Genomic DNA, 17,625 nt, shown 5'->3' with positions numbered 1-17,625 from the left:
TGCATGAATTAACGTTTACACTGCCCACACAGTGTATACCTTACACATTGTAAACCGAAATTCGTGCACAAGTGTTTGACACATGCAATCTTTCGCGTGACCGCAAGCGCGCGGTGCGGCTTGCGCCGATGGGCGGCTCGAGCGTGAACAGGCCCTTACTTGAGCGCGGGCGGAAGCGAGGCCGGCATGCCGACATTGACGCAGCCCCAGCTCCGGTGTAGTACCGCGAGGTCATCAAGGGCAACGCCTGGACAACGAGGAGGAGGCAGAGACCGAGCCGAATGCGATGCCGTCGCCAGTGAAGTGCAACAGTGGTGCCCGCTCAGCAGTCAGGCAGCTATTGTGGGGTGGTCCTGGTCATGCGTGGAATTGTCTCATTGGAGGCCCTGACTGCGCTACCGAATCAGGCCAACGATCGGCGAACTCTCAGTTCTCCATCCGAGTTCGTGGGCATATGGCTGGATTGACCGCGAGATTATGCACGTGTTCTTCCTTTCTGCCTTTGATATATATATATATATATATATATATATATATATATATATATATATATATATATATATATATATATATATATATATATATATATATATATATAATTTTAACTTTACCATCCCCACCAGGAAGCCTCACACTTGTTTAGGCAACTGAGCCGACCTTGCTGTTAAAGCTCATTATTTCTCTATTTTTTTCGGTCTTCTGTGTAGCGCGCAATTTCAACTTTTTAATGGCGATGAGACTTTGGCGCCTGCTCAGGTGCCACCTATATTGTCGAAAAATGGTCGTGTTTGTCCGCTATGGCGTCACCCGAAAAGCCCAGCTGCGCGTTTCTGTCGTCGCAAACCAGTAGTCACGCGCCGCTGCAGGCGGTAAGCCACTCTTTCTCGGCTCAGGTAAACGTCGACGAGGACAGCGCCATGAGCCTGCAGGCGACGGGGGTCTCGGAGGAGCAGGTCACCCGGACGATATCGGAGGCCACGGTGCTCACAGCATGCTCAGGGGATGCATGGACTCCACAGGTATGCAGACTGTTTCACGAAAGGCGGAAGCGTTATTTGAATGATTTCAGAAATCCTTTCGCCAAAACGCCAGCAGGAAGCGACACTAAGGAGTGCGACAATAAGCGACAGTCTCGAAGGAGTGCTGATATGATCTTTCTGACTTGTTTTTTTGCTATATACTAAAGACCTGGACACCCTATACTAACCATCCGCTACCCTCGGACTACTCTAAATTGTCTTCAATGAAAGCCTTTCTAAAAATCATGATGAAAAAATAGAGTGCGATAATTAGGTCATGGAAAAAAGACAAAATTATCCCGCAAGGGTTTGGGTCCTGTCCTAATTTTCGCGCTGTTTCTTCCACCACAAACGTATAGCAACTCGCTCAGTTGTCAGTCTTAGTAGGCTTCTACCAAACGCTTGCAATATCGTTTCCTAGGTAGGTGAATGCGCACTGCTCTAAACTAGAGCACCTTCTTCGACATTTAACGTGGAAGGCGCCACGTTTTTTACGTCGCAGCGAAAGGTGCTCAAGAAAGAAGCAAAAGGAAAGAACGACAGTGGTCGGGGGCTGTTGCAATTCGCTGTCGTAAATGTTTTACACAGCGCACAGCCGCCAAACCAGAGCGTCCAGTTGTCTCTGCACTATATGTGCATTCGTTCTAAATCGCGTATAACCGGACATATGTTAAAAGATAACATCATTATATAATAAAGGATCTCCATCAAAAGGAAACTGTTGCAGTTAAGTATAGTGTATCTCCTGAAGTCAATTTGTCGTGACAAGGAGCCAGATCTATTTTGTTCTTCTTTTATGCATAATACTGCCCCATTATTGCGATCTAAACAGCAAAGACACAGGACGTAAACCATTCGAGATGCTACTAGACCAGAACATTTCTCACTCTATTGCATTACGAGGGTTATTTTTTGTTATTTTTACAGAGCGTGCAGGTACGGCCATCATCGGCCAGCGATTCAAGCGACTTCGTCACTCCGTCGCCGATGCACTCGAGCGGCAGGAGCACTGCTACCGAAATCCAGGTCGGACAGGCCGAGCATTCATCTATGTTAGGTCAGGCTAGGTTAGGTTAGGTGCCCACTTATATACCTATGCGTTTTTTTTAAACGGTTGGAAATCAGGCACCGCTGCTGGCGCTGTGCCTTGTTCATTGCAATGTGAACAAGAACTAGAAAGCTTTCTGTATTTATGAGCACAATTTCTATTTTTTCCCTTTGTACTGAGAATGAAAAGCCCCTCCAACTCCTCCAACTGCCTTCCCCTCGCGCCCCACCAAAACAAACAAACAAACAAACAAACAAACAAACAAACAAACAAACAAACAAACAAACAAACAAACAAACAAACAAACAAACAAACAAACAAACAAACAAACAAATAAATAAATAAATAAATAAATAAACAATACGCGTGTCTCAGCGCCTTGACTTCTGAATCTTGGCGGGGCTCCCATGACGTGTTTGATGGCGCATGTTATTACAGTGCTGCATCACAGACACACTCGTTTGCACCGAAGGCTAATTTAATTGCCATTTTATGGGTCGCTGTGGTAAGCAGTAGCAGAATGGCCGAAAGCCGGGAAGGATTCAGCGTCAAGTCACAGAGTGAGCGGCTGTAATTGAGTGTGGCGATGACGAACAGTAAAGCTAGCCGGTTGTGATGTTAAAATAGAAAAATGTTTCGCTCCTTAGTTTTGACCTTGCAACTTGAGAGTTATAGTTCGCGCTTTGCATTAATTCGGCTAGTCTTATCAATAGCCATATTCGCAGCGGGCAACCATACTACACTGGCTCAGTAGTTTTCGATGTGCTGTGTGAAGTTGTATCTTATTCCCGCGGTCCCGGTACTGGAGCCCTCGATTGCTTCGCGGACTGATGCATGCTGCACAGCTGCTTTCCATCAGGTATTGAAGCACACGGCCGACACGCTAGTTATGGGAGCGGTCCTGCTCCAAAAATATGGTCACTCAGGATGTGCTCTCAAACTGCCATATAAAATCGCTATAAAATTCCAGACAGACAGCGTACGTTTCTGAGCGCGGTGCAGCAACTTAATGCGCTTCCCGCATAAGTATTTCATAGGAGGTCTAGTCATCTTCGTAAGAACGCGCTGTAGAATATAACTGATCACTGAACAGCTTATAAGAGGCTTTGGTAGAGATTGGTTCATCTCTTTTTTTTTCGAACTTGAGCACCGACCCATACTTCGATCCTCATTGACAGAAATAAGGAACGATCTAGCGAAGACCTTCTTTTGCTACGTTCAACAAGCGGTCCTCATTTACGCTCTGATCACAAGTGCTCCGGCCGTACACGCAGATGGGCCGCCGGTCATCGGCGGTGCAGACCGAGGCATGCAGCAGCGTCAGCCGGGCCACCACTGCCAAGTTGGAGAGCTCGTTCTGCGAAGCGAACGACAGACACTCCCAGATGATGCGGGTAAAGCTTATCCCGTGGATTCCGTGCCTTGCTTTCCAAGAGAAAGACTCAGTTAGTGCGGGGCAGAATCTTATCATCCTATTAATGCATTTGTTAAATGCTTTTAATGCTCCCTTTAGGCAAATGGTAAGCGAACTTCTGGGAATATCGTTAAACTTAGAATAAAGATGAATAAGATTCTTGTCAATGACATTCGTGACACTTGTGCCGGTTTACTAGCGTTAGCAAAATGGAAAGTTAGTGCATCCCAAGTTTTTTTGTAACAGTGAGATCAAAAGTTTACCGGGTTCTTTAAAATCGGCGTGTGATAAAAATATTTCAAGCGCGAAAATTAGACCAGCTGCAGATAACCGTAAAGTGTAAGAGTATTTAGCCGCTGTCAACTTGCACAAATCACGCAGCCGACGTGAACGTGCCCAAAATCACTTTGGTAGGCGTTCAGTGAATCTTCGTTAACCGTGGCCCAGAGTGAATTTAAGTTCCCGGATTTCTCTTAAGCTTTCATAAATGCGTTGTTGTGGTGCATAGGTGAAAAGCCTTACGCAGTTTTGCTGTGTGGTGCGTAGTTTGAACTTGGCACAATGTCCTATATATTGGACATTGGGCCTCTAAGGGGTCTTTTTTTCCGTAAACAGATGGAATAGTGTAGCTGGGGCCAGTGACTGAAATAAAGAATTTTGCAACAAAAATGATCATCTTTTGTTTGCGGCTGCCACAAATATGAAAGTACAAATCAACAATGTCAAGCAAGATCCAAGCTTACGGATCTCTTAGAGTATGAGAAGTGAGCTTTCTCAATGTATCGTTGCTCCTTTGGCATGCAATACAAAAGCTGACACTTCGTGCACAAAAAAAAAAACAACAACTTGGTTTTCATGCTGCAATCTTCCATCCTGCTGCGAGCAGCGTTCGGAGCTTCTGAAAGTCGTGGCAAATTATCGATTCTTTTTGATCGATTTTTGGGTGGCTGCCAGTATGAATCATTGTCGTTGTCTGTGGGTATTTGCAGTGCTTCAGTGACCAGAGCCTCTCCAACAGAGACGCGAAAATAAAAAAAAAAACTGGAATGTGTCCCTGGGTCGCTCTTGCTGGTAGCGCATACTTCTGTAGCGTAACCATGAGTTACGTAAGGTCATGTCCGTCAAGTGCAAAACGCGTCTTATGGTCCATTTCTTGGCTATAAGGTCTTGGCCATAAGGCCTTCATTTGATAATAGCTGATCATGCGATCGGTCATGTTGACAGCTCTCATATTCTTGTTGTACAAACATGCATTACTTGCAAACTGGGATACATAGCGCAAGAATAACACAGGGACAAGCAAGAACACGGGACGAGCGCAAATAAAAGAATAGACGGCGTGCTAACGCAATCGTCACCTGCTCTGGCTATCTCAGGTGCTTCGACAATTTCCTCGTAATCTTCTTCCTGTGGCGATAGACAAGAGTTTGTTTTAAGAGAGGGAAGCATGGTGCCTTCGCATCACATTTTCTACAATTGGCAGCCAGATGCTCATCTATTGCGATGCTCTCCACTTTATTACTATGCTCCACCAGACGCACGCTTAAACATCTGCCCGTCTGGCCCACGTAGTACTTCCCACACGAAAGTGGAATTTTATACACCATGTTGCGAGTGCAGGTAACAAAAGGATCCTTGTGCGTGGTAGCGCAACCAGGCTTTCGTTTCCTCATGGGACAGCTCAACACACTCAACCTCAAGAGTTTGTTAGTTGCTGTAAAAACAACGTCTACACCAGAACGTTGCCCAACCTTTTTTAGCTTGTGGGAAACCTTATGAAAGTAGAGAATTACAGCCACCTTTCGGTTGTCCATTTCTTCTTTCCTCTTTCTTTCATCATCCGCTCTCTGCTCATTGCTGATGCATGAAGTTAGCTTCCTTCGATGATGCAGGCCTTCAGCAACAGAGATAATGATATGTCTCGGATAGTTCGCTGCTTCCAGACGAGCCACCTGCTTACTAAGGCCTTCATCCAGCAAGTGAGCACATGACTTAGAGAGAGCGCATGACAAGAAAGAGCGCACGATACGTCTTTTTATGAGGTTTGAGTGTGCAGAACTGTACATCAAGGGCGGCTTATTAGCTCTGGGCTCATATAACCAACACACGTGTTCACCTTTGAACTATGTGTTCCTGCTTGTCCCTGTGTCATTCTTGCGCTATGTATCCTAGTTTATAAGTATCCCACCAACACGCCCGAATTTCTTCCCTGCTAAAGTACATTAGTTGGCCTAGAATGATTCACATGTTTTTCCCCTTGCTGGACTACCTGCGACACGTGTCATCAGGATACTTTCCGAGAACAGATGACAAAAGGGTTATGGCTTTGTCGTCGTACCACCTAAGAAGAATTTCTTGCCCATCATCTCTCAACACCATATTTGATGTTCCTCGTTCCTTCACGTTAAGCTCACTTTCACTAGACAGGTTCGCACCTTTCGGAATTCGATCGCTCTTCACTGGTCCGGTACCAGATGTGTCCTTCACTGCTAATTTATCAAGTAACGGACCAGCCATGAAATATCTATCAAAAAAGAGGTGTGTTCCAGGAGCGAGATTGGTTGCAAGCCTGAGCACGGCTGACTCTGCAATCCCAGAACTTCCTTGGTACAAAGGGGACTTCATTTTTTTCAAAATCCAAAATAAGGCCATTTGGCATCGCAAGCACAAAATGTTTAGGCTATCGGGGTTGGGTTTTCGAGGCACGCACTGTCTCAACTGTGTTGAGACAGTTCGTTATTTCGGGTAATTGCAGCCAAATATCTGTTATTTGCAAAGTAGCGCCAACAGACTACATGTGCGTACTGTCATATTTTTGTTGTCGTTGAGACCCAATGTCCCATAAATTGGACATTGCAGAGTACATCGTGCACTGGTGAAAACTGCCGCATTCGTAGCTAAAATACGCGTTTCTCGGTGTTCTTTGATTCCTTACCAACCCAAACCAAGGACTAAATATCCTTCATCACATGCGAAAAACATATTGCCACATGGTGTGGCAAGCGAGGGCACTGAAGAAGACAAGAACGAGCTTCGTCTCGGCATCGCGCGTCGACGCTTACGTTTCGTGCAGTGCAACCGCCCGGATTCTCATTCAGGGCGTATACTACAGCAGGGTATACGCGACAATTTCGTGGAGCTTGCTGTGTACACTTAACTTATGCAGGAGACCCCAGTGGGCAGCAAGAACCTCTCCCCACAATTGGAGTTCACTCCATTTCACCGCACAAGCCGGCGAATCCAAAGCCTCGCCCGAGAATGTGGAAACCTCCAGGAAAAAGTGATTACTGCGAGCACTGCGACTTCTACGGAAAGGGTGACACTGGCTTACCTAACGCTGCTGAACCCCTAAGTGCCGACGGCTTTTCATGGCGACACATTTGAAGACGTGGAAGACTGGCTGGCGGAGTTCGAGCGCGTGGCTGCGTTTAACGAGTGGGACAACAAAACCAAACTCAGGAACGTCTACTTCAGCCTCCAGGATGTGCTCGCACATGGTTTATGAACCGCGAAAGTGCCCTGCCATCCCGGCCTGAGTTCCAGCGCAAGCTACTGGAGACTTACTCCAGCCCCGATCGATGGGAAAAAGCGGAGCGAGCCCTTAATCCACGCTTTCAAAAGCCCCACGAGAGCATCACGATGTACGTGGAGGACATGACGCGTCTCTTTCAGCGCGCTGATCCGAGTATGTCGGAAGAGAGGAAGGTGCGTCACCTGATGAGAGGCGTAAAGGAACAGCTCTTTGGCAGTCTTATTCGGAACGCCCAAGACTGTTGCGGAGTTCCTCACCGAAGCCACCGCGACGGAGAAGACGCTTCAGCAACGGTCGAATATGTACAACCGACAAGTAAATGCTGCCTGCACTTCTGATAAGCCGGTAGGCTTCGAGTGCGACGTCGCCTTGCTTTGCGAGCTGATTCGCTCAGTAGTTCGCGACGAGCTGCAGAAGCACCACGGTACCTCGCCACCTCCAGTCAGCTCCCTCGCCAGCGTCGTATGCAACGAAGTACAGCAGGCACAGCAGGCATCTCTTTCCAGCAGTGAAGCGCCACCTCTGCCAAGTGAATTCCGGCGCAAGACTTAGACAGAAACATTACTGAGCCCCGTCCAAGCTTTCGCACCTGCTTACGTTGCGTCCCCAGTCGCGTTGCAATCGGCGCAAGCCTCTCCAACAACTCCCCTACCGTACTTCGACTATCTTCGAACACCCGCGAGTAACTCAGAGGTTTGGCGAGCACCCGATCGACGACCGCTGTGCTACCACTGCGGCGAAGCTGGTCATGTGTATCGGGAGTGCCCCTGCCAACGACTCGGACTGCGGGGTTTTTCTATCCATTCGTCTCGACCTAGGTTCGGCCAAAGGCTTCCCGACAGCGCAGAATTCCTCGAACAGTGGCGCAGGCAGGGCCCATCGCAGCGGCAGTCACGCTCACCCTCAGCGCGGCGATATTTTCCTGCTCGCGATACCACCTCGAGGACGACGCAAGGGCGATCACCAAGTCCACGCCGGGAAAATTGACTTCAGCGACCTCCCGAGGCGTGCCGCTGATGCTCGACGCGCTGAAGACCTCGTATCGTGCCGACCGCACAACAACGAAAACACGATGACTCAGAACCTGTTCCCGCGAACACGATTTCACTGGACATACGTGTGTTGATCGACGGCAAAAAAGTGAGTTCGCTTGTAGATACCAGCGCTGATTACTCTATTCTTAGTGGCCAACTGGCGAGCGTTCTGAAAAACGTTACGTTTCCCTGGAACGGGGCATCAGTTCGTACGGCAGGTGACCACGTTGTCACACCGCTTGGCCCATGAACGGACATAGTAGAAATTCGCGGTGCTGCTTTTCTCGCTACTTGCCTGGTTCTACGAAAGTGTTCCCGCAATTTAATTCTTGGGATGGACTTTCTCCGGGAATATGACGCCATTATTGACCTCCGCGAGCGCTGCATCACTTTCTCGACACAAAGGGCAACAACATAGACCGACGCCATTGGAAACAGATACGCACTTCGCGTTTAGGACGCCAGCATCACGATACCGCCGCGTGCGAGTGTTATGGTTCCATCAAGTCCTACGAACTACAAGACGGTGAAGCCATTGCAGAAGGCAACATTTACTTGTTGCTGACCCAAGGTATTTGTGTTGTGCGAAGCCTTGTGGAACTTCGTGAAAACCAGACAGCGGTCCTCGTTACCAACTTTACCTTTGAGTATCGGCACATTTTTCGTGGCACTGCCGTCGCCTACGCTGAACCATCAACGGACATCGTCGAGTGCTTTGCTTCTGAAGTGGACACAGACGGCGGTTCGCTCAGAGATGTCGATGTAAACTCCGACCTTATGGACGATCAAAAGAGCGCACTGCAGGAACTCTTAAACGAATTTCGCGCGTGCTTCGCTCGGTCTACTAAGGTGGGCCAAACGCCAATCACGAAGCACCGAATAACGACATCCGCCGACGCACGTCCCATCAAACAACAGCCTTATCGTGTCTCGCCGAAAGAACGTGAGGCAATTTAAGCCCATGTCATGGAGATGCTAGATAATTGTTTCATTCAGCCTTCGCACAGTCCGTGGTCCTCCCGAGTCGTTGTGGTGAAGAAAAAAAAACGGAACGCTTGGTTTCTGTGTTGATTATCGACGCTTCAACGATATTACCAAGAAGGACGTGTACCTACTACCACGTATCGATGACTCTTTAGAAAGGTTGCGGCGAGCTAAGTATTTTTCGTATCTCGATCTGAAGAGTGGTTACTGGCAAATTGAGGTAGGTGAACGAGACCGCGAAAAACTGCTTTCGTCACTCCAGATGGCCTTTGCGAATTGAGAGTACTTCCTTTCGGTCTCTGTTCGGCATCGGCAACTTTCCAGTGATTGATGGACACCGTTCTCGCTGGTCTGAAGTGGCAAAGCTGCCTCGTCTACCTCGACGACGTGATTGTTTTTTCGGCGACATTTGACGACCACTTGAAACGACTGCGGCAAGTTCTCGAAGGCATCCGATCGGCTAACCTCATCCTTAAGCCTCAGAAGTGTCATTTCGGCTACAAGGAACTGATGTTTTTGGGACACGTGGTCAGCGCGGAAGGCGGTAACCCCTATCCCGCGAAAACTGCCGCTGTAGCCACGCTTCCAACACCGACCGACAAGAAAGGTGTCCGACGCTTCCTGAGCCTTTGTGCATAGTACCGGCGTTTCATCGAAAATTTTTCGAAGATGGCGGAGCCACCGACTAGTCTCACGAGGAACGATGTATCGTCGTCTGGGCCTCAGAGCAAGAGACTGATTGCACCAAGCTTCGACAGCGTCTGGTGTCAGCACCAGTTATGGCCCACGTTCACGAGGAGGCAGACACGGAAGTTCATACAGACGCCAGTAACGTTGGTCTTGGTGCGGTGCTTGCACAACGGCAGGAAGGTATTGAAAGAGTGATCGCCTACGCAAGTCGCACACTATCGCGTGCAGATCCAACTATACCACCACGAAGAAAGAGTGTCTTACCATCGTATGGGCGCTGGCCAAATTTCGACCTTACCTCTACGGCCACCCATTCAATGTTGTAACCGATCATCACTCGTTATGCTGGCTTGCAAAACTGCGGGACCCTTCTGGACGACTGGCACTATGGAGTCTACGTTTGCAGAAGTATGACGTGACCCTCGTGTACAAGTCGGGCCGCATTCACGAAGACGCTGACGCACTTTCGTGCGCCCCTATCGACACTACCGACCAAGACATTGAGGACGATGGCGCTTTTCCTGGGGCCGTAAGCGTTACTGATTTGTCCACACGGCAGCGCGCAGACGACGCACTACGGCCTATATTCGAACTTCTGGAAGGACGAAACCCATCAATACCCCTGAATGGCGCTCGAGGATTGTCGTCTTTTTGTTTACGACATGGCGTCTTGTATAAGAAGAACTCCGCTGCCAACAACAAGACCTACCTTTTGGTCGTTCCAGCAGACCTCCGTGCCGAAGCTTCGTTCGCATGATGAGCCTCCGTCTGGTCATTTGGGTTTTACGCGAACACTTGATAGAGTGCGCAAATCCTACTACTGGCCGAAACTTGCCGAGTGTGTTAAGCGGTACGTCCAAGCCTGCCGTGAATGCCAGCGCCGAAAGTCGCCAGCTGTGAAGCCTGCGAGATTTGCTGAATCCGATTGACCCATCTGGCAAACTTTTCGACCAGGTCGGCATGGTTTTTCTGGGGCCGTTTCCACTGTTATCTTCTGGCAACAGGTGGGTAATTGTCGCCACAGACTATTTAACGCGCTATGCTGAGACAAAGGCGCTGCCTCGAAGCACAGGTTCCGTGATTGCCCAGTTTTTCATACAGAGCATCGTCCTACGGCATGGCGCCCCATCGCACGTCTCATCACAGACCGAGGCAAAGCCTTTAAGCGCAGCTCATTGAAGACGTTTTTAAACTCAGCTGCACGACCAATCGAAAGGCAACTGCCTATCATCCGAAGACAAACGGCTTGACCGAACGACTGAACAAAACGATGTCTGACATGCTGTCTCTGTATGTACGTTGACGTACAGCACAAGACGTGGGACGAGATACTCCCTTACGTAACGTTTGCCTATAACACTTCTACGCAAGAAACAACACGTTTCACGCCGTTTTACATCGTTTACGGCCGTGAAGCGTATACTATGTTAGAAGCAATGCTGCCGTGCGAGAAAATTTATCATCGACCTCGCCCAAGATGTCGAATTTTTGGTGCAACGCGCGGAAGAAGCCCGTCAGCTTGCCCGAGTGCACATAAAGAAACAACAGAGCATCGGTGCGCACCGTTACAATCTCCGCCGTCGACAAGTCGAGTTCCAACCTGGTGATCAAGTTTTGGTCTCCACTCCCGTGCGCCAAAAAGGACTATCCGAGAAGCCTTTGAGTCACTACTTCGGAGCTTGTAAAGTGTTGCAGCGAATTAATGTGATTTACGAAGTCCGTCCTTACGGAAACCTGCCTCCCCGACGTCGACAACCGCAGTCTCAGATTGTGCACGTTGCGCGGTTGAAACCGTACTATAGTTCCTAATATTCGACGTTTTCAGCCGCTTAGGTTAGTTTTTGTTGTTACTCGTCCTTCAGTGCATTGTGAGTATATTGACACATGAACTCGTTTATCTTTTACGGGTGAGCGCTTTTACCGTCTAAGAAATTTTAGCGCTCTGCACAGGGTGCGTCTACATGTATCGGAAGTTTCTAGAATGTTATCGATGCTTCTATCCGCTGTCTGTTGTCGCCGAACCTTGTGTAATCAAATTGCATGTATGCGCGACGCGATAGGTGTAGAACTTTGTGGAAGGCACACGGGTCCCAGCGATTACTCCGGAACATTCGACGACTGACCTATAAAAGCCGAAACTGTGTTCGCCGCTGTCGCCGTTCTTTGAGCTTAGCCTGTTTTCGTGGGCACAGGTTCGCCCAATAAAAGTTAGTTTCATCTTTCACAGTATTGCTACTGTGTTCTTTACGGTCACTGCCACGTGACAATATCGCACACCACAGTGATTGTGACTATAGCCTATGTGTTTGTCCTAGGTCATCTCGGCGCCCTCACGTCAAGCCTATGTATGTTTTCCATCTTTTTTTTTTTTGAAGAGGGGGTAATGTTACATGATGTGGCACAGCAAGGGGACTGAAGAAGAGGACGACGAGGTTCGTCTCGGCATTGCGCGGGGATGCTTACGTTTCGTAAAGTGCAAACACCTGGATCCTAATTCAGCGCGTATACTACAGCAGGGTATACGCGACAATATAAATTCACTTATTTCTTAGGCGGCAGCCGTAAAAGGCACTCACGCTCAGTGCCGCCATTTTCAATTCTTCTGGAAACGCGGGAAATAAAGCGACTTTGGCCGTATAGTCAATAGATATCAGCACGGGTTCTAGTAGCAGCCGGATAAGCCGTGTCCATGAGGAAAAATATGTTTCAATAGCCGTGGTCCGTTGTGTTTGGTTGTTCAATATATTGGACAAATATTTCATTGGTGGGACCCGGGAGGTTAAAGCCTTTGCGTTCTGTGCGAATTTGCGGAATAGCGAACCATGTATATTGTACGTACTTTGAAGCCATGCATGGTAGATTATCGCTATTGAAAATAAAGTTATGTAAAGTGTACAAATGACGTTAATGGTATTATCTTGTGGGGCTGAAATCGCATAATAAAGAAAAGTAGAAGCTACAGGAAACCTCGCAGTGAGTCATGGAACGAAAAATTATAGGCGTAACGCAAAGAGACAGGAAGACAGTGGTGTAGATTGTAGAGCAAACAGTGGTAGCCGATATTACAGGGGAGATTAAGAGGAAGACGTGACGTTGTGCAGGCCATGCAATTCATAGAACAGATAATCGGTGGTCTGTTACAGCAAATGAATTGGGAAATACCGATTATTTGAGGACGTCAGTGAATTAGGCGGCTTGACGAAATTAAAATATTTTCTGGGACTCTACTGGCGTATAGCACATGGCCAATTGGAAATAGCTACGTGAGGCCTTCATTCTGCAGTGGACACAGGGACGATGCCAACGATGGCCACCGTTGCCCTGCTCTGAACAGCTGCCCCATGCAGTTACTTCCTTCACACTTGCCCACATGCAGAATTAACGCTTGGTCGAGGCCTTGAGGCAGAACGTCAATTTATAATGTAATAAAACCTGGACTACTTGCGCTATAGACAGTCGGAAAAGTCCAAGTTAGGGTTAACTTCGGGCACACAACAAACAAGCAAACACAAACCGACGGCGACCGGCACACGCCACGGCGTGTGGGTGCCCCGCACAGGTGCTGATGGCCGGCAATGCCCACTACCTGCGCGAGCGGTCGGCCTCGTTCGGCCGCACGTCGACGCTGGACGAGACGCTGTACATCTGCCAGCAGATCGGGCAGGAGCCACCGGCGCCCCAGCGGCCGGCCACCGCCGCCTCGGAGGTGTTCGTCACTCGCAGCACCACGGCGCTCGGATCGTCGTGCGAGGACCGTGAGCCGTTGCGCCTGCGCCACCTGGTGGGGCTGCAGCACCCGCAGGCCTACCTGATGGCGAGCAGGAGGAGGAGGAGAGGGACGCCCACCGGGAGCCACGCGTGAGTACAGCTGCCCCTCTGCGGCCCCCTGGGACCCCCCACGTGAGACTTAGCTGCTATTCACGTAGGCACACTGAGCAAACACCGCGATGAACAGGACTGCGGGAAGGAAACTAACACGGGTGCTGAGTACGAAAGAGTTGCTTATTCTGGGAACTGAAATATGTGCAATTAGAAAAGGCGCGAAATAAGAAAGAGCAGTCTACGTTGTTGCTGCCTTTATTACCCATCAAGCAAGATCAGTCCACTATTCTCACTAATAACTTTACCTAGAGGACAGAAACAATCTGCCAGAGAGCGTCTGAAATTTACTACGTATATGGTGGCTCATTTACGATGTAAGGGAAAAATTGGCATCCACCCGTATTGCAGCACGACGCTATAAATGAAACCCATACATTTCTCAGAAAAGAAGCCTCGCAGTTGAAGAAAAAAAATCGGCCTGTTCCGGGACTCGAACCCGGGACCTACGCCTTACTGGGGTGGTCGCTCCATCATCTGAGTTTACCAGGCTAGCCGATCGCAGAGCGAGGGTGAATTAATGTGACGATGCACGCCATGTTTGATAAACATCGATGCTGCCTTTATTATAACTCTTCAAGGAAACCAGACGCAATACATTTTTGATAAGTCCGCCTACAGCGCAATACGGAACCGATGACCTCTGGGTAATCACCTGGGGAGGTGGTGGGAGTGGGCGTCAGTCACGATGCATCAGAAAGACTCTCGCTTTCATGTGATACAAAAATGCACCAGCTCGGTCTCCGCATCACCCACCAGTGGCACAAGAACTGCCGAGAGACTAGGGTGCCTGAATGGTCTACCATTCAGGCAACCTAGGAGAGGCGCGCGCTCTGAGCATCGCGTTTCAATGGCTGAGAACTGTACGTTTTGTTGCGTTTTGTTGCGGCTCGTGGTGGTGTTAGGGCAAGGAATCCTCCAAGCCCATCGACGAATACGTCCAGTCGTAGGAATGAATGAAAAAGAGTTTATTCCACAGTAGTTGCACGGGTCCAGTTACGGAAGCTCACTACATGCAGGAGCACGTTAAGCGTCCGAGTTTACATCAGGACGCGTCGGCCCCACTGCACGAAAAGTCTCAGCTTTCACTACCGTCGTCTTACCTAGGCGACTCGGCTAGGGAATCTGATGACTCTATCGCAGCCAATCACAAGTGTCGAATCGGTTGCGAACCACGCCCATGCTATCGCAACGCTCCGCAACATTTCAACCTCCGAAGTATCCCCCCCTCCCCCACCACCGATAGTATAGAATATGTGGCAGGATAGCACCCTGGTAATCCAAATGGGCGCCTTTCTTCGGTAGCATTTGGCGTTGGCCATTTTCGTCATTAGTTAAGGCTTTCAGGTAAGGGGGGGGGGGGGAGGTGCCTTTGTGGTCTCGTCAGTAGTTGAGGTCAACGCTGCGTTTTACTTCTTAGTGGGCGCTGATGGATGAGTGGGACTCGCCTCGTAGCAAACGTTTAATTAACGCAATTGGCCGTGTTTAGACGTTACAGTACATGATGACTTCTAAGATTGGTCACGTAGTACATGATGCGCTGTTCTCCTTCCGGAGTCACACGAGTGAGAACACTACGTCTGTGGGTCCTCTGTAGGCACAGTGATGACACTGTACTCAGCTAGGCTGATGTACACCCACTGTGACCGTGCCCTATATATAACATTTATTTAAGAAAGCCTATAGACTTCCACTAGATACTTGCGGACATCCGCCTAAAATTGGTTAGGAACTGTTTCATCTGACATCCGCAAACATTGACATCTGACATCCTGCTCACTTAAGGCGTATTGTGGGGCGAAAGAAGCACTAATTACGCAGAAAACTATTTCCCAGGTACATTTAAAAATTATTTGTAACGCTGATCAATCCATAGCTGACAATTTCCACAAGGGCCACTTTTTCGTCATCTTCAGGAGGACAATGTTTGTACTTCGGGAAAAACCCGTAGCATTACCCACGACGGCAGAAGCATAGTGGTATTGGGTTTATGGGGAGAGTCGTGACTGGACCGTGGGGTAGGTGATGCAGTGGGGAAATATTTTGTCCTCCAACCAAAACGTGCCAGTCTTAGCGAATAATCCGCTAAAGCGGCAACGGTGAATATTTTGACAGGCCCAGCGGCGACGAAGGCGTGTGCCGCAGCTCACCCCAGCTGCGACCAATGCCGCGGCCTCGGCGCCTCCTGGCGGCGAACCCGGAGCCCAGCGCCCGCGCATCGGACCCCGGGGTGGTGAGCGAATCGCCGCCGCGCCCGAAGCCTCGGACCAGGCTGCCGCTCAGGGTTCCCGTCAGCGTCAGCTCGACCAGCGAGCGCCGCTCGGACTACAGCCTGGCCTTCATGCCGGACTCCACGGAACTCGACTGGTCGATCTCGCCATCGGCGCCCCGTTGAAACAACGTTACCGCGCGCTCACCTTTCAATAGAACGCCGTCTGCTTCTACTATCGAAGGTCCCAAATGGCTGGCCTTCCCTTTCAAGCATCATCGACGGTGCCCCAATATTTCGTGCACGACTGTGGGCGCTGGCCAACTTTCGTTTTTTCCTTCTCTCGAGACGAATCTGCTCGTTTCAGTGAAAAAAGCAGATGGCAGTTTCAATATACTCTTTGTATTCCGAAAGTTTCTTTTCCTCTGTTCTTGTCGTTCGGTCTCTTTGACGTGTATTGAAAATGCGACCGCAGTGTGAAATGCTCAGGCTTATGTCATGGCGTCAGCGCGCTTTGGTTTGGCCTGCGTTGTAGATTGGCTCCTGCGCTTTCTCCATTGCGGTCGTGCATAGCTGACGAAGATTGGGCGCAGCCTTTGACATACAACGTTGTGAACGCGCGAAACACCTTCAGGTATTCTCTCCATCAAAAGTAAAAGTAATACGTCCACTGCTTGTTTTACGTAGAATGTGAATATAAAAACGCCAGTAAACCTTCACGGACGGCTAAAGGGCACCAAATGAAGTAAGCGCCAAAAAAAAAACTGCGCTTCAACGCACCACCAAATACAATAATAATAATAATATTTGGGGTTTTACGTGCCAAAACCACTTTCTGATTATGAGGCACGCCGTAGTGGAGGACTCCGGAAATTTTGACCACCTGGGGTTCTTTAACGTGCACCTAAATCTAAGTACACGGGTGTTTTCGCATTTCGCCCCCATCGAAATGCGGCCGCCATGGCCAGGATTCGATCCCGCGACCTCGTGCTCAGCAGCCCAACACCATAGCCACTGAGCAACCACGGCGGGTACCACCAAATACAGCAGAACCTCTTGATACGTTCTTAATTCATGCGATTTGTTGTGGCTTGCGATTAAGAACAATAAAAATTTGGAGGACGCCTCAACTTCGCCTTTAAGAGGGGAACGCGATAGCATTCAAAGATCCCTGACTGCTTCTTACGCTACCCGGCAACTGGAGCGTATGTAACCGTAATGCTTACCTGGAAACGCTTGCAGCGAACGCTGTGCCCGAATGCGAGCTTTGTGGTGGAACCATAGCCTCTTGCGTGGGCCGCGGTGCGGTAGAGGCGAGTGCCAGCTGAAGTTAATGCAAGGAAGTGAGCGCGCCACTCCGTGGCCCCAAGGACACCCATCATGCCCGCACGCGCAAAATCGCGGACGCAGTGGCCGGTTTGTGTGTGTGAAGGGGTTTCTTTGAGTATTCGCGCAACATAATTGTGTTTTATCGTATAGACAAATTACAGTTCGAGAGCTATTATGTCTGTAGGTTGTGTGCAAGTCGTAGTTTATGCTTTTTCTACGTATTTTAGCTTGCGAAATTCAATTAGTTCAGTCAATTGCTTGCATCGTATGGAAGGCCTGGGTATACGGGATTCGAAAATCTTTCTTATCGATGCGACGTTCGACCCCAAACGTGGGATGCCGGATTTTCTGCGAGGCCGGTACTTAAGGCTATCGTGCCAAAACTAACCCAGTAAGCTTGTGTTCTTTTTATACTAGCTGATACGTTTTCAAAAACTAAATGTAGAAACTCAGCTGTGTATAGGCATAAACAATTAGTGATATCGTG

At 49.1% G+C, this 17,625-nt stretch overlaps 1 protein-coding gene across 2 annotated transcripts in view; it reads left to right on the top strand.

The window, feature by feature from the left end:
• The window catches only part of LOC135899710 (streptococcal hemagglutinin-like), a 93,771-nt gene extending 77,549 nt beyond the window's left edge, over nt 1-16,222 (top strand). For both annotated transcript variants that reach the window (XM_065429033.1, XM_065429032.1), the window contains exons 15-19: nt 894-1,019; nt 1,947-2,045; nt 3,342-3,461; nt 13,281-13,579; nt 15,716-16,222. In XM_065429033.1, coding sequence (XP_065285105.1) covers nt 894-1,019; nt 1,947-2,045; nt 3,342-3,461; nt 13,281-13,579; nt 15,716-15,995 — 924 coding nt within the window. In that variant the 3' untranslated portion in view covers nt 15,996-16,222. The remainder of the gene's footprint in view (nt 1-893; nt 1,020-1,946; nt 2,046-3,341; nt 3,462-13,280; nt 13,580-15,715) is intronic.
• The last annotated feature ends 1,403 nt before the right edge of the window (nt 16,223-17,625 follow it).

The sequence above is a fragment of the Dermacentor albipictus genome, chromosome 7 (assembly GCF_038994185.2).
Source record: "Dermacentor albipictus isolate Rhodes 1998 colony chromosome 7, USDA_Dalb.pri_finalv2, whole genome shotgun sequence".
Lineage (NCBI taxonomy): Eukaryota > Metazoa > Arthropoda > Arachnida > Ixodida > Ixodidae > Dermacentor > Dermacentor albipictus.
The sequence above is the reverse complement of the archived record's forward strand: the minus strand, read 5'-3'. Positions and strand labels throughout refer to the sequence as shown.